Source organism: Penicillium chermesinum, assembly GCF_028974085.1.
Source record: "Penicillium chermesinum strain IBT 19713 chromosome Unknown utg000003l:1.0-5111272.0:1.0-5115320.0, whole genome shotgun sequence".
NCBI classification, from domain to species: Eukaryota; Fungi; Ascomycota; class Eurotiomycetes; order Eurotiales; family Aspergillaceae; genus Penicillium; species Penicillium chermesinum.
Genome location: NW_026695313.1, coordinates 3,923,952 through 3,947,044, shown reverse-complemented (window position 1 = coordinate 3,947,044; position 23,093 = coordinate 3,923,952). Strand labels below are relative to the sequence as shown.

Sequence of the window (23,093 nt, the reverse complement as noted above, 5' to 3'; positions counted from 1 at the left end):
GTGTCCGGGTCTGGAATCTTGGAGGTTTCGCGACAAGCAAGTGTATAATTGGGAAACCTCATGGTCCGTCTTGATCTATCAAAAGGAGATCAGACTCTGCAGAACTCAGCAACCGCCAATGTGCGCTCCTAATTTCTACTTTAGACTTGCATGGCAAGCCGCCTAAGGGCTCGGTAGGAGGTGGACGACGCAAAAAGTCAATTTAGTTGCCGTAGGAGTTCAAGAGGACCACTCCCGAGGTGTACAGGCCTCCGGGCCCAACAGGGCGGAAAAGATTGGCCAGATCATCTCGGACTTGGCAGCATGTCTCAGGTCTACTTGCGTAGAACATGTCTCTTCTTTCATACCTCCGGGTCTCTTTCAAGGTGAATCGCTTCGGGGTAAATCGGATTCAACATGTTTACAGTACAAGTGCGAAACGGAATGTAGATGAACGAAGAGATTGCATCATGACCCGTGGAACGGGAACGACCGGTGAACCGTAACATTCGTTGCACTCACCATGAGTAAACTAAATTGCAGATATACATACTGCAGTACTTTTCCTTATTTCTAGATGAATCACTCTTGATGAGTCGGGACTTGATGTTGAATGGGTACTGCCTTCAGCAGGTGGGGCAAGGCCATACATAACACATAACCTGGAACATTGCTGGTGCGTTCACGTGCTGGTAAAGCCGGTCCACGATGGTTTCGATAATGATGGGATTGACGAGAAACGGATCTTGATTGGTTAAACGTTGATGTTTTCCCCCAGGGGATAATCCACAGAAGGTTGATGATTATTGTGCTTTCCTGTCCGCGGTTCGTCTACGCAGAAGCCTTGGAAATGAAGGTCACGGTCGATCCAGACTCGAGCATGAAGCAATATTTTGTCACGCTCAAACCCGGGAATGATCAAGCATATGAGATTTAGTTAGCTTGAATGGTATCACGATGAAGTATAGCGTATAGTAAAGTTCTCTAGAATCTCCCGCACAAGCTCTTGGCTGAATGCAAGGAGCCCTGGGGTACATGTAGCCATCCGAATGCCACGTTTTGTGCCGTCGCTATAGGATTCTCCTTGGAGTATGTGGCCGAAGGTGCTCTGAACACGCTATGGCGTTGATCGTAAGCCTCCGGAAGCCAATTGCAACGGGCGTGACCCGATTGGTGTGTCGTCCCCTTAGAGCTACTCGCGAAACGATATCCCGGTGGGCTGGAGCTTGATTGGAGTTTTGCTTGCGTTCTTCACACTGGGAATAGACGACAATTTTTTGATCTGACTCCAGTAATACTTACCAATTTGACACTGGAGGTTCAAATTGGAATAACAGTACGTGTAAATATTAAATAGTAGCTGCGTTTGTAGTTCCTGCGCTCCAAGAAGAGATCTTGGAACGCGGTGTTATCATATGTACTCGCAGCAATGATATATACTCGGATATATCTGGCGTATAGGTTTCAGAGAGTAAAACCCCGGATGACAAGATATGGCGGGGATTGGCGTCTTCTGGCTCTTCCACCCTCCATTTCCCCGGCTTCTCCACAAATCCCATTTACAGGAGGGGCATCCCGGCCTGCGAATGAGGACTGTCCAGACATGGTACGCAAAACAGACCATTTCCAGGAATAAATGACTCCAAACGCCATGTGTCAACAGGCCTTCAAGTGAAATGGCTGCTCAAATAAGAATGACTTACAGCAGTTCACTGGGGTGACAAAGTCCCGACCAGCCAGTCCACGGGGGCTTCGCTGCTTATGACCCCGGCCTCGCGGGATCAATGGCCTACACGTCAGGTTTGTGCAGAAGGTGGGTCATTGTGTACAAGGACGTGGAGGGCCTGCTCCACCGTGAAGAACCTCTGGATCCCGTCGTCTTGTCCTCGAGGATTGCTATAGCAGATCTTTTGCCACCATGGCGCTCTATAAGCGAAAATTGATCATTCAGGACGACGCCGTCAAGGCTGCTGTGCACTTAACCTTTCGACAGTCTGTTTCCCCCAGTGCATTGAGTATGCTTGAAACATTCTATACGGTCACGGGCCTCTGCTGATCACCGAACAGTGACTATTTTGTTCTTCCTGTGGGGATTCGGCTACGGTCTTCTGGACACTTTGAACTCCCACTTCCAGCCGACTCTGCGTATCGACCAACCTTTCCTCGTTGTATTGAGTCAGATCTGCTATGTTGGAGCACGCGCAGCCGTCGCCAGGTATTTCATCAATTCTACGAGGAAGCTGGCAGAAGCTCCGCTGCAAGCTGTGAGTTTCCATCTATGGGGACCACGGATGAATTGACATTCTAATGATTCTTTTATAGCGGACTTGCTGTCAGTGGCACAGTGTCTTTATGCTTCCATACATTTTGTGTGCAGTAGACTGATGATACTTAGAACTCTCAAGCCTCATTATATGCTGACGTTAGTTTTGTTCCTTGCATTATCTTCTGTATTGTTGCTATTGTTACAATGGGAACAGCATCTGTCGCCGCAATGATCGTCCTGGTTTTGTGCGCCAAATCGGTAAGCTATCTGCCCAATTGAGGATTCTGCGAAATGTTTTTCTAATATATAAATAGCTTCGCGACCATTCTCACCTTGCTCTGCGTGGCCTCGGCTGTCATGGGAGCAGTCGTGGTATGTTCAATCTCCAGAGGGCCCGGGGATTTGGATGATTAGAGTGAGTACTGATTCGGGGAAACCTTGAAACCTTGGCACAAGTTCAATGCACACACTACCATCGCTATCCCAATGGTGGATTATATCATCACTTTGGTCTTCCCAATATATATAAACATTTACAAAAGGAGCCAATGGACCTGGATCGGAACACTGAGTTAAATTTTTCAGTGCCTATCAGCAAAGATATTGCCTTGGAAGAAAGAACGTTTCTAAGGCAAGCCTGCTATCACAAATATTGAGACGGTTGAAAATGTCTAAAGGGACAGGTCCAAAAATGCTTAAGGCCTCTTGCAAAATGGGAAAGGACAGAATGTTTGGAGAGCTGGATAAGCCGTTCATTTTCTACCGACTTGAGCCATTATTCTTATATATACCCAGAGAGATTTATGAAGCAATCTTTATCGCCTCTTCAACTTGAAGCACTAGCATCTGGTGTTTTCCGAAGATTGATGATATGGGCCAGCTTTACCTGTCCTTTCTCGCCCCACCCCTGAACTCCGGTCTGAACATCCGGGCGGACCTTGAGATACCAGAACCAGGCCCGTTTGTCCAGCTCGGAGGCATCAAGTGTATCGGCCCAGGAAGTGGCAGACAGAATCGATTGCATGCAAGAGATAGCTCACACACATCTCCTTGTCATCATCGACTGCACTTGTTAACTTTGGCTTTGTTTCCGGACCATCATTCTTCAACAAAGAGATAGACCGAATGATATAGGACCTTGCGGCCTGTGGGGTATGTATTGGCAAAGCTTTGGTGGGCTTTTTATCAGTCTCAGCAGCCGTGTTCAAGTTGGAATTTTGTAAGGCCTCTGGATCAAGGCCCCATAGCGGTGGCATTCGGTCTGACTCATCGCCGCTGGCCTTGGTACCTAAGAATTCACTGGCTACCTCTGCCGGCTCAGCTTGCTCATCCAACGAATCGTCTGGCTGGCCCTCTCGTGGGTCGTAATCCCATCTCTTCAATACGGGAATCTCTCGTCCCAAAACTTTGATGGCTGGATGGCCTTCTGGCAAGCGTTCTTGCTCAGCCGGCTCTCCCCTCTCAATCCCCAAGCTGACGGCTTTTGTTCGACTATTAGCACTGACAAGCGCCTGCGCAAGACTCAACCTGCTAGAGATTGGTTGTTCTGGCCTTGTGTACTTCAAGACGGATAATGCAAAAGCAAGCACAAGAGGTGCCCGATTGGTGACTATGATCACTTTTCGGAGTTCATCATCATTGATAGAGGAGCTCGGAAAGCGAAGGCTTGTTTCAATTTCGAAAGGTGTCGATTCTGGACCTATTTGAGCCCTTTTCTTTTTGGTCGGAGTTGAATTGTCAGATGGAGCTCCCCGCTTCTTGGCTACTCGCTTGGCAGCATTGAGGACTTGTTTGGCGACTTTCGTGTCTGAAAATATGCCTTCGAGTGTGTTCAGATCAGATTTTGAGATTTTATCTGAGCTTTAATCTAGTAAGAAAGTGTAACGGAGCCCAAGAAAAGCAAGGATTTACCTGGCTAAGTTAGCTTTCTGTAGCTCTGGCACTTTGGCCATTGCGACAGCCAGAGAAACCTTGGCATCTTGTGAGAGAAACCGTAGCAAGGCGGGAACTTGTGCAGAGGACATTTTGATCAATCGTAATGGGATCACGTATGGTTTTTCTTAAAACAAAGAAGCCCTTGGAGGGCCAAGCTGGTGGGAACTCGAGAAATAGTAACTAATTGGAGTCGATTGGGGCGATAGCCGATAAGGATGCGTGATAGCTCACTCACCGCCCGCGCTGCCTTGTCTCCAACTTGCAACCACCAGCTACTTCGACTCTTTCGCATCAACTGGCTAGCATCCAACTGCTGCATTTGCAGCAAACCCCTACGATGGCCGACGATCAAAAAGGGAAAGGGCCCCCTAGACCTATAAATAAGCTCAATCCGCTACCAAAGAAATCATTATTTGAGCGCCAGAAAGCCGAAGCCGAAGCCAAACGCGAACGCGAGGCCGCCGAAAATGCCGCCGCGTTGGAAGAGTTCGTCAAATCCTTCGAGGATGATACCGAAACTCGTCCCTCGGATCTCCGAGCACACACGCATGGTCCAGGGCGTGGTGGGTTTGGAGGAGGACCCAAGCGCCATTTCACCAACTCTGGTCCGCGACGCAGTGGCCCGGGTACACTAGGTCCTCCCCCACCGTCATTAGCTCGGAAGAAACCGCACGAAGGATTCACACGTAATAGAGACTCGGCACCGGGCGCATTAGGACTCAACCAAGGAGCTACTGGTCTATCTGGGCCCCGGGCTGCGTTTCGCAATGCCTCGGATGATGAAGAAGAGCAGAGTTCAGACGCGAAAGAGGCTGAGCGAGCAGTTCCAAAGCCTGCGGTACAGCTCTCATCGCTTCCTCCTGGGACTTCACTTTCAGTAGTCAAATCATTGATTCCTTCTTCGTTGATTGTTGACAACGTGAACATGATCCGACCAACGCCCCAGCACACAACGGAACGAGCATCAATGGCTGCCATTGTCACGTTTGCAAGTGATACACCGGCATCCGCTATTGATAGTGCGGTGAGCTCGTTGCAACATAAGTACCTTGGATATGGATACTATCTTTCAATCTCCCGGTCTCTCTCTTCGGCAGGAACGAACTCGACCTGGACGACCGCTACCCTTGGCTTATCAACAGGCAGCCCACTACCCTTTGGAGCAAAGAAAGTACAGCCAAACTATGTTATCACCAAACGAGCTCCGCCGTCAGGTCCTCATCGTGGGGGGGATTGCGCCTCCAAACCCCTCCGTTTCAAATGCTAGCGGAGGCGACCCTGCGCTAGTGGAAGTCAAAATACCCTCAGATATCAAGCAATTGAGACTTATCCACATGACAATCGAAAAGCTCATAACCAATGGGCCAGAGTTCGAAGCCTTGCTCATGAGTCGGCCAGAAGTGATAATGGATGAGAAATGGGCTTGGCTTTTCAACCCACGGAGCCCTGGTGGTGTGTACTATCGCTGGAAATTCTTCGAGATAGTCACCAATCATGATCCTTTAGACAAGGAACCCGTTGCAATCTTTGAAGAAGGTCCTCGCTGGAAGCCTCCCGCAAATCACCTTAAATTCGAGTGGGTTACCCGACTTGAAGAATTTGTGTCGGATGACGACTACGACTCATCTGATGAAGAAGACCTTAATGATGAAGCAGAGAAGCGGAATCTTGGCGGCGGGCCTCCACCCGAAGGGGCGGGTGGACAAGAAGATGACGTGAACTACATGGGCCCATTGAAGAAGGCTAAGCTCACGCATCTGTTAGCTCGGCTACCAACAACGAATACAAAGCTGCGAAATGGTGACATCGCTCGAGTCACAGCATTTGCGATGGACAATGCTGCAGCAGGTGCTGAGGAGGTCGTTGATATGATCATCCAAAACATCTTAACCCCCTTCGCCTACACCGAAGCCAACCCGAATCATAAAGCAGAAATAGCTGCTATCAAATCAGAGAACGTTGACAGTGAGAAAGCTAATACTACGGAAGCAATCGATGTATCTCCCGCCAAGCTCGTTGCTGTCTACGCTATGTCCGACATCCTCGGGGCATCCGCGGGCAGTGGCGTGCGACATGCGTGGAGGTACCGGCAAATGTTCGAATCAGCTCTTCGTTCACGCAAGGTGTTTGAGCATCTCGGATCCCTTGAAAAAGATCTCAAATGGGGACGGCTCAGGGCCGAAAAATGGAAGCGCAGCATGAACGCCCTTTTCGACATTTGGGAACTATGGAGCGCTTTCCAGATGCCGAACCAGCGTCACTTCAAGGATGTCTTCGACCAGCCGGCGCTTCTGGAAGAAGAAGAATCCAAAATGGAACAAGACAAGGCTGAGGCTGATCGGGCCGCAGCCGCCTTTTCCAAGAGCCGTTGGAAGGTTGTTGAAAATGAGCCCGACAGCCGCAATTTGGACTCGAGCAAGCCTAGTCAGAGTGAATTTGTAGGCGGGGTTGACAATATGGAAGATGAGATCATGAGCGACATTGATGGAGTGCCAATGGTGGATAGTGACTTGGAAGATCCCGTTGTCGAGGGTGATCCAATGGAGGAAGACAGTCCCCAACAAGAAGTTACCAACACCAAAGAGCCATCGCCAGCAAAGCTTGGGAACCCTGAAAAGGAGGAGACTACTATTCGACGCCCTCGCCACCCGCGGCCCAAAGCCCAAGACATGTTTGCCTCGGATTCGGAGTGAACCCAATGTCCCAACGTGCGCCAGAGAGCTAGGCAGGAAAAAATTGATACCCCATGGCGAAAATGAATCCGTGCTTTGTTTATTAATCCACCCACCTCTAATCTGTGCGTAGCATATATAAGTATTCCTTATGATCGGTAGACTCCTTGTCTAGCAATTTCCCCAATTCGGGTAAACAGTTGACGCTTTGACTGGGCACAAGGCGACGAGGCACTTGCGGCAGAATTCGTGCCCCACAACCCCTCCTATAATCTTCCCGCATCAACAAATACCTTCCTCCCAAGTCTTCTCCCTTCGACCGTTTACAGTCGCGTCTTTCGTACTTACTCCACAATGGCTGGTAAGTTGACCGCTTTCCCAGAGACCCCGTTCTCAAGTCCTCGAGTCTCTCCATTACGCGACAGGGTCGCCGTAGCCCTCTATGGGCACCCCACCCTGGTTGCGCCAGAGCACTTACACGGCTGCAAATGGAATCGATGGGCTGTAGACCAGATCAATTATGAAAACTTGCTAACTTTCCTCCTGTTAGACTACACCACCGTTGCTCGTACGTGTCTCCTATCCCTTTCCCCCTGATTCCGCGCGCACCGGCGCACAGATCGAGCCCCGCATGGTTACGCTAGGCGCATCATGGTGGTCTTCAATAACCGCAGAAATCGAACGTATGCTGATCGGGCTTCCCTTGTAACAGAACAGTTCGTTGAGTTCTACTACCAGACCTTCGACAGTAACCGTCAAGGCCTCACTCCTCTCTACGTGAGTTCATCTAGTCCCTGGCTGCTCCAGCTAGCACATGATCCCTCGGCGCAAAGCCCATGGAGTATGTTGGATAGAACGGGTAAAAGCTAACAAAGAGTGGACCGGTTTGTAGCGCGACAATTCGATGCTCACTTTCGAGACTTCCTCCGTCATGGGCGCCACTGCGATCACCGAGAAGTTGACTGTGAGTCCACTTGAGCCATATTGGGGGCCAAGTTCATCCAGCCATGCCGTCGATATACAGTATACTAATTCTCAATGCTTTCCCCTACAGACTCTTCCCTTCCAGCAGGTTCGCCACCAGCTTGCTACCCTGGATGCCCAGCCCTCCTCCGAGAACGGCATTATCGTTCTGGTGACTGGCGCTCTCATTGTAAGCGATCGTCCTAATCCAACCCTCCTTCCCTCTCTTGTCGATGTTGGTGTGATTCCATGCCTTGACGTTGGTCCGAGCATGGCTTCTCCTGAAATCTTTTCAAATCGAAAAAAGAAACATGCGCATCCATTGAACTGTCTACTAATGCCTCTACACAGGTCGATGAGGAGCAGAAGCCCATGAACTACACTCAGCTGTTCAAGCTGCAGCCTGATGGTGCGGGTAGCTACTTTGTGCTTAACGACGTCTTCCGTCTCATCTACGCTGCTGCCTAAACATATTCCTTGGCTCGATGGTTGCCACGAAGCGATGATGGAGGATATGTTAATAAAAGATGCCAGCTTTGGCGTATTGGAGCAGTAGGTAGAAATGAATGGATTTGCATGATTGGTCAAGCCATAGCAAGTAGAACGAAGGCTTCCTCTCGAGCCTTAAGAAATGATATAAGCTATTTTGAATCCATCTTTCGTAACCATCCTCGACATTTCCCCAGTCGCTTTTGACGACCACGATGCTTACCAGCGCAGTATATATTAACAAGACGAAACTCCCTTTTACGGTACCTGGAACGATCAAATCATATCAACGAGAAGTCTATTGGCTCTGAAGGAGGGGCGTCTCCTCAGATGGCTGGTCTTCAGCCACAGAAGCCTGTCCTTGGGTGCCTGGGCGCTCTGGAGCAGCATCCCCATTAGACGGGACCTCTTGCCCGTTCCCATCGCCAATTCTTCCACCCTTGGATTTCGCATTCGGCCCCAGGTATTCAAAATATAGCGCCATCACTAGGAGCGTGCCTTGCAGACCAGCTGTCACAACTAGCATGCCCCAAATGCTCCATCCCTTCGCCCCCTCCCGGGCAATCAAGCTCGCTGCCCAAACCAGACTACCGGGCGTCTGGATACACATCATTGGAATGCTCAGACTCCCCACCCGGCGCAGCCGGAATGTAGTGTATATTTGAGGGAAATACTGGATCGAGGTAAGGATCGTAGCGAGGACCCCTAGGAAGTTGGCCCAGGCCGGGATAGCTGAGGGGCGCCGGATAGCGAACGCGACTGAGATGATGGCTGTGACGAGGGCATGAAGGATGCATATGGCGGTTACAACCAGGGCAGTGCGATAGGTGGGCGCACCCGCAGTCGAGGCAACGTTGGAGACTGGATCGGTTGGGGAAGTTGCTCTAGGGAAGTAGATCACGAAGAGCAGGAGGCTAGCTTTTATTTAGAACCTCTCATTCTCAAAGAGCTTGGAAGCTAGGGCCCAGCTTATATGGGTTCACTCACATTGAGAAGAAGCATAGCCACTGCATGCCCATCTGGATTACACCCAGAAGGCCGGCGAAGCAGGCCAGTCCGCTGATCTCTGAGCAGCAAGCGACATCTTCGGCTGTCTTGGGAATATGAGGATGTTTGTAAAGGCCGCAGTGCCGGATGTTGTACCGAGGAGGATGAAATAAGGAGAGATCCCGAATGAGCTCTTGAGAGAGATGATTCGCAGATGCTGGGGCAGATAGGAGACGACGATGCCTAGGACAATCAGACTGTCTTTTCGTCAGCGGGATTGAAACGAGAACTGTCCTGAATTCAAGCACTTACGTCGACAGAACAGCCTGGAAGATGCTTGGCGAGGCCAGCTCGCGACAGGCAGGATTCGACGGATCCATAGCCTGTGGTGACGTAGGAGACGGGGCTCTCCTGGAATCTTGGGAGTTCTGAGGCTTCTGAGATCCCTAAGTGTAGCTTCAGTGTGCACAGCAGATGCTAGTGACCGTACATGCAGACAACCATCAGTCTAAACGATTATTCAAACGATCGGTTTCACCCCGGACGAGCAACGGATGAGCAACAGATGGGCAACAGGGAAGGTTGGGCTTCGAGGCCCCGCAAACCGATAACTACCCGTCCCGGGTTCCTGCGCTAATCCTCTTGAGGATTAGCGCCATAGCAAGCACGGATCTTATTGCTTCCAGAGCTGCAAATGCAAGTTTAGCGGTCGCAAAGAGTGTTCTTATGCATGCATAGCGAAAGCTGTGAAAAGGGAATTTATTTAATGGCGGAAATTTAGGTTGGTTCTCAAGGGATCTCGCTGTTGCTAGGTAATGGCAAGGCAGAGCGGCTCCGTGCAACGTTAATGGGATACAGGTACCTTACGATAGAACGGAATAAGCGTAGAAGGAAAATTACAGGGCATAGCTTTTTCGAAATCACTAAGAGTATCTTCCTGGGCCCAAGCAGGGCTGAACAAAGTCACTGGCCTTTCTCTGTGGCGGCCGTAGCATCGCCGGACGGAGGACTCGAGAGGTTCATAGCCGTGGATATTTCATGCTCAGGAGGAGCTCACAGATTCGCGCTCCAGAGAGACCTTTCCTGGCCAAGATCCGAGCTGCCTGCCCCCGGTCATAATCCCAAGGGCTGACCCCCCGAAAGACCGCACAGGTCTCGGGGTCCTGATTATTCTCGAGCATGAATTGTATCAGGTCCAGATAGGTCCGGCGTTCGGTGATGACCAGTTGTTTCATGCACAACAGGAAGACTGTCTCATGGCTCCTATTCGGGATGTCCAGATCGATCCCCGCAACGACAAGTTTCTTCGCGGTCTCGAACTTGTTCATCTTGAGAGCCTGGTGGGCAGCCGTCTCACCGAAATCGTTCACCGCATTGATGTTGGCTTCCTTCTGGATCAAGAAGTCCACTTCCGAGTCCATGCCCCTAGATGCAGCATAGTGCAACGGCGTAGTCCCCTTCGCGCCAGCAGCATTGATGAGGCTCGCATCAGCCTTTAGGAAACGCTTCATCAAGCTCCGATCCCTGGCCTTGAGGGCTTTCACGAAGCATGTAGTTCCGTCCTTGGCCTGGATTGTAACATCTGCCTTGTACTCTAGTAGCAGGTGGACAAAAGGGGCGAGCTTCGAGTTGCTGGCAGCACGATGGAGGGCGGTAAGTCCATCGTTATCCTGACCGTTGGGGTCCGCTCCATTCTTCAGGAGGGCCCTGTGCACCCGCAGGAACTTGGCCATTGGGTACATGGGGTAGGTCAACGATAGGACAGGTCTACCAGCAGATTCACAGTTGGGATCTGCGCCATATGCCAGCAAAAGATTGGTCTCTCTCTCGAGCCCTGACATCACGGCGGAGTAAAGCGGCGGGTTGCCCGGCGAGCTGAACAAATTCGGATTTGCTCCTTTCTCGAGGAGCGCATTGAGAATTTCCCAATGCCCTTTGCTGTCCAGGACACGCTGCAGTGGGTAGCCTCGCCCTTGGACATGGTGGTCCGGATTGGCCCCATGCTCCAAGGCTTTGCGGGCTACTTCCACATGCATCTGGTCCAATGCCCAGACCAAGGCGGCGTTCGTGCTTTTCGCAGAACGCTTGTACAGCACCCTTTCCAGGGGCTTGCAGAGATGCCTGCTTGCCTGTATGAAGCAGGAGAGTTGCCGATTATCTAGGTAATCGGTAACTTCAAGCAGGATTTCATTGGGCACCGTAAAGAGGTAAGGAACCCAAGCAGGAGCAGCAGCGACAGCTGGTGGTGCTGTCATTTCGGCTTTGGTGTCTACTCAGTAGCATATTAGCTGAAGAGTCCCTCTGCAAGGCGTGTCCGTCAGGCCAGTCAGGTATGCATAACATGCCCAACATGCTACTTTCCAAACCATAATGGGGGTTTGATAGCACGTCAAGCATGTGTGCCTGTATTTCTTGTCACCCAAATGTTGATTAGAACTCACCTACCTACCTTAGTCTGTGGTTGATCTCTGGAAAGCTGTGCAATGAGAGTCGCTTGGCAGAGAACTTGGGCAGGGAATAGATTATTACGAGAGGAAACTTCTCAAGGAGGGAGAGGGGATTGTTAAAAGGGCAATAAAAAGGCAGAAGCCAAACTAGTATGTGACAGGGCTTTCATTCACTTGTAAGGGTAGCTTTTCTTCCAAATGCCTTACTGTAATCTCAGCCTTGACTTCCTATATTAATTACTAGTATGCATCTTGCTCCAACCAACAGGCTTACTCCGAAAGAAGACTGATTTAGTGAATCAGCCTTGGAGATATGAGATTCACTCGTTTGAGGCACTCTCAACATAAATAATTGCTTGCTTTAGGGATATCCCAGCATCATTATGGTCATGTTGACCGAAACGAGCCGTCGTGATCCTCAAACGTTGGTTGGCCAACCTCGAACTATACGAATTGCTGCCTGAGGCTACATGGTAACAATTTCTTCACCGTGGGCGCCTGAGAAGACAGGCAGCAACTTGAATGGCTGTACACGTTCAATGTCCACCTGGGCAAGGCAATAAAGCGGTTAGTCCATGTTGAACTGTGATTGGTCGGAACGAAAATATGATTTGACGCCTCAGGCATATGTGGAACATATGATAATCGTGATTGGTAGCCTCGGATACATCCTGTAGGTAGTTACTATTAGTACTGTTATGAAACGGCTACAAATGTTGAATCAAACCTTATAACATATGCTAGTCGGCTGACAGATCGTATAATGGATAATGGCCTCTTTGGTCCTGATTGAAGATTGGGGCAGGCATGCGGAGTCAATGTCGTCTGAGATACAGTCACAAGAATTTATGTACTTCTCTATATTCTACATGCTTCAAGTTGCTGCCACTCTCAGGGGCTAAATGCCTGCTCCTTATGAGTGCATTGTCCTAATCCTGATGACTAAAGCTTGCCATATTCCAGATGAATGACATCTCTCATTCTTGTGTATTAGTCTTGTGTATGAGCGTTGGCGGTGCAGAATAGGAAACCCCCAAGTGCAGACGCAGTGGAAGTAAAGACCACGACAGCGCCACACCAACGATGGTCGTGTAGTAGCAGCAACTGCTAGTCAGCCCCACAGGAGGATCAGGGTTGGCAAATGACGCCAATTTCTGCCAATTTCTACGGGGAAGAATGGGCCACTCGATGAATCATGCACCTGCGAACCAAGTAAAACCGCCCAACTACGTCACTCCGCGATCATCCCTGCGGCGTGTTTTACTAGGAGCTGTGCACTCAACGCACCTTGCCGAGATCTGAGCCCCCGTATTAAAGAAGATCCAGTCGCCTGCTTTGTTTTTTTCTCTTGGAATTTATCTACCCCTTACACCTTATCAGTTTCCTGGCCATCCACATTGAAGTTGACAGAGCTGAGCGCTGACACAGCTAAGCACCTTCTACCCATAGCAGCCTACAGCCTACAAATCCTTGAAAATGAAGTTTCATCTTGCCACAGGCTTGGTGTTCTTCCTTGCGACCACCGACGCGGTTGGAGCTTCAAGCTGGTGGAGTAAAGCTGGTTCGTCACAGAGTTCCCATCTCAGCCGCATCACGCTAATTTGACGCTAACCTTATCCACAGTATACAATAAATGGCATGAAACGGAACTTGAGCGCTGGCTCTCCGACCATGGTGAGCTCTGAAGGGGGACTGCGACTTCGGCAAGCTAGGAGGAGCTAACATAGCGTCCAGACATTCCTTACCCGACACCTGCCGACCGCAAAGACCTTGAGAATTTGGTGAAGACCAACTGGGAAGTCAAGGTCCAAAAGCCCCTGGGCAGCGTTGCCGAGCAAATCTCGGATGAAGCTCACAACGCCAAAGAATGGATCTTCGATACGTATGTCATATCGATTCTCCTGATTGCTGTGCTCGAACTAATCTGTGGTTTAGTTGGACCGATTCTCAGCTCAAGTCATTCCTCGATTACCACGGCATCCCTGCACCTCAACCCCGCAAGCGCGATTCTCTTGTCAAAGCGGCCCGTGAGAACTATGATGCCATTGCCAAAAAGACTGGCGAAGCTGCCTCATATCCCGGCAACTGGCTGTACGAACAATGGTCTGACTCCGATCTGAAGCAGTGGCTGGATGAGCGCGGTTGGCCAGCTCCTCAGCCCACAACTCGCGATAAGCTCATTGCCTCGGTTCGCCGTAACTCGCGGATTGCTAGCTTGCAGGCGCGCAGCATTGCTGCCGATGCTGTCGCTTCTGCTGAAGCCGCCAAAGAGTCGTTGAGCGATGAGCTTTTCAACGCCTGGTCTGACTCCAAGCTGAAGGAGGTCCTTGACGAGCACAACGTTCATGTGCCCCAGGGCTCTAAGCGCAATGAGCTCATCGCTCTTGCTCGCAAGCACCGTGCCTATCTCTTCGACAAGGCCGCAAGTGCTACTGCTGCTGCCCAGGATGCTTTCGGTGCTGCTACTACCAAGGCTGGAAACCAGTATGCCCGTGCGACTGACGACGTCAAGCTCAAGGCGAACGACGGGTTCGACGCAGCGGTCAATACTTGGTCTGACTCTCGCCTGAAGGCCTTCCTGGATGCTCGTGGTGTGCCTGTCCCCCAGGCCTCTAAGCGGGACGAACTCATCGCCAAGGTTCGCGCAAATGCACACAAGGCTTCTAGTGGCTGGAATGAGTACAACTTTGATACTTGGGACAAGGAGCACCTATTGTGAGTCTTTCCGATGTTTAATGGTTTTGCACGAAGCCCTGAAGACTCGGCTAACGCTATTCAGGAAATACTTATCTGCAGTGAACTCCAACGCCGCGAAGAAGGCCGATGCGTCCCGCGAGGAACTGATCAAACACGCAAAGGACTCTTACTCGAAGGCGTCCAAGGCAGGTGGTGAGCAGTATGCATCAGCCACCTCTGCCCTTTCGCAGGCCACAAGCTCAGCCAAGGACACTACTTTCAACGAGTGGTCATCCTCTGACCTCAAGAAATATCTCGACTCGTACGGTATCCCCGTATACCAAGGATCCAGCATCAATGAGCTTCGTGCTGCTGCCCGCCGCCAGGCAACCTACTTCAAGTACGGAACCAATAACCCCCAGGACACAATCTACGCCAAGCTTATGGATGCTGTTCACTGGGCTCTTGACCAGGTCAAGATCGGTGCTGCCAACGGCCGCGCGCAAGGACAAGAAGCGGCTGAGAACGCTCGTGAGAAGGTTTCTGAGAAAGCTCAAAGCATTCGTGGAGAGCTGTAAACGAAATTCCCAAGACTATTAAAGTCGATTGCTTGCTTTCTATGTTCTGTGTTTCTAATTCTTTGGTCACGACGACATGACACTTTTTTTGAAATTGAATTCTTATCTGGATCATGGGTTTTACCAGGGTTGGCTATTCGTTCTCGGGATCTTCAGGCTGTCAATAATAAGTTTCGGCCCTTGAATTTTTCGCCCCATGCGGCTTTTGCTCGCCTTTGAAAGTCCTACGGAATTTAGCGTAGACACGCAGTAAAGAGTCTGACCGGACATGTCAAATATTGCATTTGTCATATCTGCTAATATTCCCATAACCCCTGACAGTCGGTTGACGGATACCCTTTTTTGAACGCTCGCCTCATGACGATCCGCCGATATCCGATCTCGATTTTTTTTTTCCGTCAATATCCCAATAGCTTCGTAGCTGAAAACCCTAGGAGTTCTGTTCATGCCTTGGGAGCCTCGGGATCTCCTTCGGCAACTAATTTACCGACCACCAGATATTTCTCGGAGAAACGCTCCTCCCAGGCCAGGAGGTTATCCAGCTGGTCGGCATCCAAGTCCGCCAGATCATCCAGCGGACCGGACAAATCTTTGGTCAGCATATCCTCGTCGAAGCTCTGATTAGCCAAGCCACGGGATGCGTCACGGCCAGCGAAGTTCTCGTAGGGGCCGCCCTATAGTCCGAATGTCAACGTGGTTGCACAGCCTCCAATTACGCTCCAGGCTACAGGGTTTCCACACTTACGGGTCCGTAGAAGTTCCGGCCAGGGGTCACGTCAAAGACGCGGCCTCGCACGGCTAGGAAGACTGGAGCGCCGTTCGCGCCATTGAACTCGAGGAGGGTCTTCGGGGTATACGTGCGGAACACGATGGGGGCAGGGCCTCGAGGAAGGCTGGTGGGAGCCTTGGGGCGGAAGTGGTAGTAGATAATGAGGACGAACAGTGATCCGAGAATGAGGTTAATGGGAGTGGCGATGGAAGCCCTGCTGCGGTTGTTAGATCATTGGTGAACACATGTCTTTGGTGATGGCGAGGGTGAGAGAACGGACACCTCGGCATGCGGCTCTGACGATATTCGAGGTTAGTCGTAGATCGACCAAGAAATTGTGACGGAGCTACATACCGGCAGTAGACATTCCGAAAATAAACCTTTAAAGCTTGAGTTTCAGTTATCAACCAGGGAGATTCAGTTGTCAATCAGGAAGAATCGAAGTCGTGCGGAGAGAGTCAGCGGGGAATGACATCTCCGCCACGTGATTCTATACTGCGTACACGTTTTGTTGGTTCCTCTTCTACAAGTTAGATGCGTTTTTCGGTGCTTGTATTTTTTTTTTTTTCCGCAAGGCTGTCGGCTCTGGATCTGGTGCCAAGTGGGCCAATAATAACCTAAAACATAATGCTATTATTGTCTGTGACTAAATTAAGTCTACTACGAAGGAAATTACCGCCGGCAACATGAAACTCGCCCTGCAAAGCTCCATTGTTCCCACTCCACTACGGGTGTCGCCCCCAATTTAATTTGTCGCCTGCCCACGGGCCCTTGCGATGATGACATGTTGTTCTGTCTCTGATCTCGTCTTTGCGAGCGCTTCTTCTTTCTCAATATTATTACCTTCAGGTTCGCGCCCCGCGCAGGTCTCGCGAAACTCTACTACAGCTTCTAGTCATTTTGCTTCCTTGGACCCATACACCTGAGACCTCGAGGTCCCTTTCGTCTTAACGGACCCGGCCTTGTCAACGAATTCACTTCACCGGTTCCAAGGAAAAGTCGTTTTTGGCTCCTAGAGGGGAGATCAAGATGTTCACGAAGTCGGGATTCAATCGATCGCGACAGTCGACTGGCAACCCCACTTCGGTCGTTAGTACTACCGGCAGCACACCCGCGGTGCCTATTTCCTCGGGCTTCTCGAAGGAGCTGCCGGCCGTGCCAAAGTAAGTATTATCCGTTGCGACCAGAGTCGGCAGACCAAACGAGTATACTCATTCTCAAAAAGCAGCAATCCAGACCCTACCCCAACTGAAGCAAATCCACCACCACTAGGTTCATATAGAAGCCGCATCCAGAAACGATACTCCGTTGTCTCCGCCATTTCATCTCTGCACTCCGGCGACGATGCGAGTGAAAGCAGCTTCTGCGTTTCGCCCATTAGTGAGAACAGCCCGACCCCTCAATATTTGCGCAAAGGGTCCGAAGACAACCAAGCGTCACGCGTGAGACCTATCTCCCCCACAGGCTCAGCCCGAGCCCGAAGATGCGTCCTTGCCGCAATTGTCCACTTGGCTAGAACATAAGAGTGACCCGTCTTCTTCAATACCACAAGATGCGCCTCCAAAGCCCGTGCCTCCCAAAGAAGAAGATAAGAGCCTTCCCTCTACCTCGAGTCCCGATGAGCCACACGAGACACGTTGGGATAGCTTTTCAGGGGGGGCCCACTATAAGAGCATATGGAAGACCTGGTCAGGCCAACCCGCACAACGCGAAATTCCATAAACCGTCCGGGTCAGCCGCGTCCAATATCTTGCAATGGGGACGCGAGCAGCTCCAGCCAAAGAAGAAGTTTGCGCAGGCTCGCAGTCGAATCTCGAGCTTTTCCAAGAACGATCCTACCGACTCGAAGGAAACCCAAGGACGATCCTCACCACCATATGAATCCTCGCGAGCAGAGCAACCAGCTATCACTCCCAACGGCCGAGAAAGCCCTTTTGACTCAAATGAATACCTTGGTTTTGTGCCTACTACTGTGACGACTATCACTCCTGGAGGGCGAGGACGAGAACGATCGACAGAGAGGCCTTACAGTAGATTGCGTCGCGATAGGTCCTCAGAGCCGAAGAGGGAGCTTAATCTAGGTACACCCGCAGACACGGTGCGGCGTGAGAAGCCTAGTGTTCGATTTGGCTCGACAACAATTCTTCCAGAGATAGAGACTCGGGCTTCCAGCCTCGCAGATAGTCCGCGAGATAAGTCTAATCAAGATCCACCAGCAACTGCCCCAGAAGTCTTCAAGTCCTCGCAGAGTACCCCGGTGAATGCTTCGCGCAGTGTCCAAGAGCCCGCTCGAGAGGGCACTCCAGAGGGTGTTTCTGTACCCAGTTCCACTGAGGACTTTGCCTCCATCATGTCCCGACGGCGCCCGATTCCCAATGCGAATGTGCTTCCATCGTCTCGAAAACCAGTTCGCAAACCGACCCCTTCAGAAACGGCCTCAGGGCCCAGGGCCTCTCCTCAGCCGCAAAACGCTGAAGAACCAAAAGATCCACGAGATCCTCAGAGCCGTATCAGAATCATGGAGGCTAAGCGAAGAGAATTGGAGAAGCGCCGCATGAGCTTGGAAACTCTAGTCAATGAATTGACACGAGCCATTCAACCTGGTCCTGGCGCCTTGTCGTACGACATGGCTGCCAAGGCAGAGGTCAAGAAGAGCCTTCAAAGTATGGAAAGTGAAATTGCCGAGATCAAGCGTGAAGAGCATGAGATTGGTTTTAAACTTAGTAGGGCTTGGAAACGGTGGGACGAACAGGAAAACAATGGTGATGGTAGCAATCTGTGGATCAAGCGTGTGACTAGTTAATTGCACTATTCAATAAGTCGTAGGTCATGGGGTGAATGGGGAGTCGGTATGCTCTTTTTCTTCATGTATTATTGTGCTGGGAGTTCGGATTATTTGATTCTGATTGGTTTGGATACCCGGGAATACTCTTTTCTTTATGCTCTCTTTCTTCCAAGATCATTTGGCGCTATACAGAAATGTGACTGTTGAACCCTTACTCCCCTACTGTCATATACTGCTTACAGCATCTGGGATTATCCATGCCCTAACTGCTGGCACCTGTGCTATTTCCCACCCTCATAACTCACCTAACGAATCATTCACGACTAGTGAAGAATGTCCCTAAGACTTGCATCCCAGACAATAAGTTTATGCATTCCAGTATCCTCCACTGCTACATGACCAGCGGTAATAAATTTGATACTGCCAACATTCCAATTTGAACTTGAAAGGTCGCTATTAGTCGTTGAACCCTTGGAAGACTGCAGAGCCCTGTAGCTCCTTCTTAGATTTACCAGGATTGTAAATGCCAAGTGAATATTGTTGAACAAATATTTTATATTTGTAGTACTAGAGCTATATTCACGTTGGTGTCCGTTGTAGCTAAACAAACAGTAGGATATGGCGCTTTCATTTGGTATTCGATATTCGTATGATTCGTAAACTGGGCAGGACAAATTCGTTCTCCTGCATGCAGCGCACAAATGTGGTTCTAGCAGGACGCATTTCATTTATTTCTTGCCAGACTTCTTGATTCCCTGCTGGCCGGTGTTCAGAGGACCCTTCTTGCCCTTGGCTGCTTCCTGCATCTCCTTCTTGGCCTTGGCATCTATAGATTGGTCAATATGGATGCTGCGTTTGTCCAAATTGGCAAATCAATATGCTTACCGGCCTTCTGCTTCTCACGGAATGCAATCTCGTCCTCATCAAGCTCCTTCTTCTCCTTCTTCGGGGCCTTCAAAGGCTTCGCCTTGCCACCTTTAGAGTAGGGTTAGTCGATATTCACAACGTGGAACTTCCGGTCTAGAAACGACTACTTACCTTCTCTACCTTGACCACCCATGTTGGTAAGTGCAAACTGTGTGTGAGGCTTGGCGAAGGGTGTGTAGAGAGATGACTCGTGGCGAATGAAAGGAATTAGAAAAAAAAAAAAAGCCGCGAAAAGAAGCAAAATATTCTTATCGGGCGCGGGGGATACAGAAAAGGAAAGCGGTGACTTGCGGCGAAACCATTATCCCGAACGAAAGTCCTATCTCGACGCGACTGCGACTTTCGTTTCCCCATATTCCCCATCGCAACCCCACATCATCGGCAACACGCAAATTCTCACCTGCCCATGCGCTAAAGTTCATCAGAATCTGCAGAGGCTTTGGTGCGCAGGCAGGCCTATCAAGCCGGTTGGACTTTCAAACATCCCTGAAGATTGCATATCGTCGCGGAGCTCGAGCTAACTGAAGACTTATTCCTGAAGCCTCCTCCAAAAGCCGCCTGCCATCAGAAGAGAGACACAAGAATTTCAAGGATAGCATCACCAGTTGAACAGTCAAACTGTCGAATCGCCCTCCTTGATTGCCGAAAGACTTTGCAACGACACTGATAGCACCAATTACAATACGAGCAATGGCGTCGCGCCGGGAGTCGCGATATAGTTCGACCCCATCTGAGGAGGGGGAAATTGTTGAATTGGGCTCAGAGTCCAAGGCACCTGTATCGAACAGGCTTCCAAGTGGTGGCATTGAGCGATCGCGCGGCCATGGTAATTTGAAATTCTCTCAACCCCAGTCACGCGACATTCGCTCGCTAGCCCAGGCAACGAAGGTGAGATCACGCTCGCGCTCCCGGTCACCTTACCGACATGATAAGGGCCATAAGCGCAGGCGCTACGAGGAGCACGAGGAGTATGAAGGAAGACACCCGGAGCGATATGAATCCCAGTACAATGACCGACAGCATGGTCGAGATACCCTCCGTCGATCCCGAGGCTATCACGATTACGATCGCAGCGAAAGCTATGGTAGCGGACTTCCTTACAACGACGACGAGTACGACCACCACAAGCAGAACCGGCAGCGCAGTTTCTCCCCATACCGTGCGCGAAAGCCGAAGCAGTACGAAGACTCGGGGCGAAGTAATGAATTCGTTCCCAAGCAGGAAATGAATGAGGCTAAAACCCCAAACTCTCCGGTGTCCAAGGAGCCCGCCTCTCACCAAGTCAAAGTGGCCGATAAGTATGTTAGACAACGTGTCCACTCCCAGATATCTGCAGCTAACAACTTCCGAAGGCCAAATGACCAGTCAACATCTGAGGTTGTAGGTCAAACGGAGCAGGAACCACTTGACGAGGAGGCTATCCGGGAAGAGCGCCGCAGGAAACGGGCAGCTATCCGCGCCAAGTACCAAGCCGGATCTGAAGCAAAAAGCCCAGCTGAAACCGAAGTCAAGAGCCGAGCTGAAACTGAGGCCGGCGTTTTGCATCTCAAAGCGCTGCAAGTTGGTCCTGAAGTGGAAGCGTCTACTCCAGGTACTAATGCAGGTAGCACACGAGAGACGACCGGTATGTCTCATGTTCACATTCCGATTCCAGTTTTAGAGCAAGCTGACGTGTTTCCCAATCTATCCACAGACTCTCCACAAATAACGCCCGGAAAAGCTGGGCTATCGGCCGCCGATTACGATCCTGTGCTGGACACGAAGGAGGATCGATCGAAGCATGGCATAACTCCCACGACCACTCAGGATGTCTCGTCTGCAGCATCAGATGAAACAAAGCCGGCAACACAGGATACTTCAGCTCCTAATGCCCCCCCACCGTGCACCCAAGAAAGATGCGTTCGATATGTTTGCGTTGGACGATGACGTTGACATGTTTGGGGAGGGACCGGAGTCGATCGCGCCGGAGGCTGGCAGGGAGCTGGCAGCCAGCATGATGGACGACTGGAACGACAGCGAAGGTTACTACAAGATACAGCTTGGCGAGCTGATCAAGCAGCAATATGTCGTGAAGGAAACTATCGGAAAGGGCGTGTTCTCCACAGTGGTGCGAGCTTATGACAAGAAGGCTCAGAATATGGTTGCCATCAAGATCGTCCGTCAAAACGAGAGCATGCGCAAGACCGGTTTCCGAGAAATCGGGATTCTGGGGAAGCTCCGCAAGGCAGACCCCGACGACAAACACCACCTGATCATGTACAAGCAGCATTTCGACCACAAGGGCCATCTGTGCATGGTGTTTGAGAACTTGAGTATGGATCTGCGTACCGTCATCAGAAAGTACGGCTTGACAAGTGGGCTGAAGCTCGATGATGTTCGCAAATACGGTCGGCAGATGTTCGTGGCCTTGAAGTTACTTCGAGCTTGTGAAATCGTGCACGCGGATATCAAGCCAGACAACCTTCTTGTCAACGAGACGCGTGACTTCCTCAAACTGTGCGATCTCGGCTCTGCAGCGCCTATCGAAGAAGATGAGGTCGCGCCTTATCTGGTCAGCCGATTCTACCGTGCACCAGAAGTCATCCTCGGCTGCAAACGCGACTACGCGGTCGACGTGTGGTCCGTGGGCTGCACCCTATACGAACTCCTCACTGGGGAGATTCTTTTTCACCGGCCGCAACAATAACCAGATGCTGAGAGTCATCATGGAGTGCCGTGGGAAGATCCCCACCCAGGGTGGTGCGTCGTGGGGAATGCTCACCGCTCCACTACGACCAGCATCTCGTGTTTGCCAGCCACGAGATCAACGACGACTGGCCGGCCCGTGATCCGCAATCCGGATTTCAAGCGGCCGATCCAGGACCTCAAGAGCCGCGTCTGGGCCAAAAAGCAACCCAGGCGTCTGGCGAATGAGGAAGCGAAGATGTTGGCCCACTTCGTAGACCTCTTGGATCGATGTCTGTGCTTGAGTCCGGAGAAGCGCATCACTCCGGCCAGTGCGTTGGATCACCCTTTCTTCGCGCAAGCGAAGTAATAATCGAAGTTTTGTTACCCCTGAAGGGGGCCCCGGGGGTCTGTAAAGTAGTTACGTCACGGTGGCTGTCTAGGATATAACTAACTACTACTTACAATCTGGTAGTTTATCTAAGGACGACATTCCACGCGTAGACAATATGAAGATATTTTTTTTTTCTAACAAAAAACCTCCAAGCGCATTACATATCTCTATTGTACGTAGTTCAGGTGTCTTCGTCTTCGTATATTCATTCTTTAATCCACCGAACCGACCATGTGGCGTGGTGGACATGACAAACTACGACCCATCGCCAGATTGATATGTACAGTAAACCCAGCATATCTTGATCAACGGATCTGACCAAGATTAGCATAACCCAGCGCAGCATGAAATCTGCCCAACGCATAGATTCTCAAGTTGACCAATCGACAATTTCCAACGCCAAAGACAAAGAAAGCCCATCAAGCGCAGCCCAGTCCTGACTAGACCGACAAAAGCATGATGTAGATAATCAGACACGCTTGACGAAATGAAGAACTAGTAAAAGAACAGCCCAGGCATGGAAAGCGCCCCACCCCTCCAAAATACAACGAAGATACAGATT

At 50.7% G+C, this 23,093-nt stretch overlaps 11 protein-coding genes across 11 annotated transcripts; 6 read left to right on the top strand and 5 right to left on the bottom strand.

The window, feature by feature from the left end:
• Positions 1-1,897: 1,897 nt before the first annotated feature.
• Positions 1,898-2,655, top strand: N7468_004431 (l-fucose permease glucose galactose transporter protein; the record flags this gene model as incomplete). Its single annotated transcript, XM_058473728.1, has 4 exons — positions 1,898-1,994; positions 2,047-2,243; positions 2,375-2,503; positions 2,560-2,655. The coding sequence occupies 4 exons, from the start codon at positions 1,898-1,900 to the stop codon at positions 2,653-2,655; spliced, it is 519 nt and encodes a 172-aa protein (XP_058332731.1).
• A 416-nt stretch (positions 2,656-3,071) lies between these two features.
• On the bottom strand, positions 3,072-4,269 carry N7468_004430 (uncharacterized protein; the record flags this gene model as incomplete). The annotated part of the gene is made up of 3 exons (XM_058473727.1): positions 3,072-3,215; positions 3,256-4,105; positions 4,157-4,269. 3 exons carry the CDS (start codon positions 4,267-4,269, stop codon positions 3,072-3,074), a joined length of 1,107 nt encoding a protein of 368 aa, XP_058332730.1.
• A 248-nt stretch (positions 4,270-4,517) lies between these two features.
• On the top strand, positions 4,518-6,873 carry N7468_004429 (SWAP/Surp domain-containing protein; the record flags this gene model as incomplete). The annotated part of the gene is made up of 2 exons (XM_058473726.1): positions 4,518-5,204; positions 5,278-6,873. 2 exons carry the CDS (start codon positions 4,518-4,520, stop codon positions 6,871-6,873), a joined length of 2,283 nt encoding a protein of 760 aa, XP_058332729.1.
• Positions 6,874-7,206: 333 nt separating this feature from the next.
• Positions 7,207-8,283, top strand: N7468_004428 (nuclear transport factor 2 family protein; the record flags this gene model as incomplete). Its single annotated transcript, XM_058473725.1, has 6 exons — positions 7,207-7,213; positions 7,403-7,420; positions 7,565-7,629; positions 7,745-7,816; positions 7,907-8,005; positions 8,167-8,283. The coding sequence occupies 6 exons, from the start codon at positions 7,207-7,209 to the stop codon at positions 8,281-8,283; spliced, it is 378 nt and encodes a 125-aa protein (XP_058332728.1).
• A 319-nt stretch (positions 8,284-8,602) lies between these two features.
• On the bottom strand, positions 8,603-9,671 carry N7468_004427 (PQ-loop repeat-containing protein; the record flags this gene model as incomplete). Its single annotated transcript, XM_058473724.1, has 4 exons — positions 8,603-9,218; positions 9,292-9,394; positions 9,448-9,548; positions 9,604-9,671. 4 exons carry the CDS (start codon positions 9,669-9,671, stop codon positions 8,603-8,605), a joined length of 888 nt encoding a protein of 295 aa, XP_058332727.1.
• Positions 9,672-10,310: 639 nt separating this feature from the next.
• N7468_004426 (ankyrin repeat domain-containing protein) lies at positions 10,311-11,546 on the bottom strand (the record flags this gene model as incomplete). The annotated part of the gene is made up of 1 exon (XM_058473723.1): positions 10,311-11,546. One exon carries the CDS (start codon positions 11,544-11,546, stop codon positions 10,311-10,313), a length of 1,236 nt encoding a protein of 411 aa, XP_058332726.1.
• Positions 11,547-13,214: 1,668 nt separating this feature from the next.
• On the top strand, positions 13,215-14,992 carry ish1 (double-strand break repair enhancer MSC1; the record flags this gene model as incomplete). Its single annotated transcript, XM_058473722.1, has 5 exons — positions 13,215-13,299; positions 13,362-13,412; positions 13,473-13,620; positions 13,674-14,453; positions 14,518-14,992. The coding sequence occupies 5 exons, from the start codon at positions 13,215-13,217 to the stop codon at positions 14,990-14,992; spliced, it is 1,539 nt and encodes a 512-aa protein (XP_058332725.1).
• A 443-nt stretch (positions 14,993-15,435) lies between these two features.
• On the bottom strand, positions 15,436-16,128 carry N7468_004424 (cytochrome b5-like heme/steroid binding domain-containing protein; the record flags this gene model as incomplete). Its single annotated transcript, XM_058473721.1, has 4 exons — positions 15,436-15,666; positions 15,738-15,978; positions 16,042-16,057; positions 16,116-16,128. The coding sequence occupies 4 exons, from the start codon at positions 16,126-16,128 to the stop codon at positions 15,436-15,438; spliced, it is 501 nt and encodes a 166-aa protein (XP_058332724.1).
• A 1,185-nt stretch (positions 16,129-17,313) lies between these two features.
• N7468_004423 (uncharacterized protein) lies at positions 17,314-18,564 on the top strand (the record flags this gene model as incomplete). The annotated part of the gene is made up of 1 exon (XM_058473720.1): positions 17,314-18,564. One exon carries the CDS (start codon positions 17,314-17,316, stop codon positions 18,562-18,564), a length of 1,251 nt encoding a protein of 416 aa, XP_058332723.1.
• A 710-nt stretch (positions 18,565-19,274) lies between these two features.
• On the bottom strand, positions 19,275-19,606 carry N7468_004422 (translation machinery-associated protein 7; the record flags this gene model as incomplete). Its single annotated transcript, XM_058473719.1, has 3 exons — positions 19,275-19,372; positions 19,432-19,521; positions 19,585-19,606. The coding sequence occupies 3 exons, from the start codon at positions 19,604-19,606 to the stop codon at positions 19,275-19,277; spliced, it is 210 nt and encodes a 69-aa protein (XP_058332722.1).
• Positions 19,607-20,163: 557 nt separating this feature from the next.
• On the top strand, positions 20,164-22,507 carry N7468_004421 (putative serine/threonine protein kinase (Prp4); the record flags this gene model as incomplete). The annotated part of the gene is made up of 4 exons (XM_058473718.1): positions 20,164-20,771; positions 20,826-21,287; positions 21,325-22,092; positions 22,252-22,507. The coding sequence occupies 4 exons, from the start codon at positions 20,164-20,166 to the stop codon at positions 22,505-22,507; spliced, it is 2,094 nt and encodes a 697-aa protein (XP_058332721.1).
• Positions 22,508-23,093: the final 586 nt, after the last annotated feature.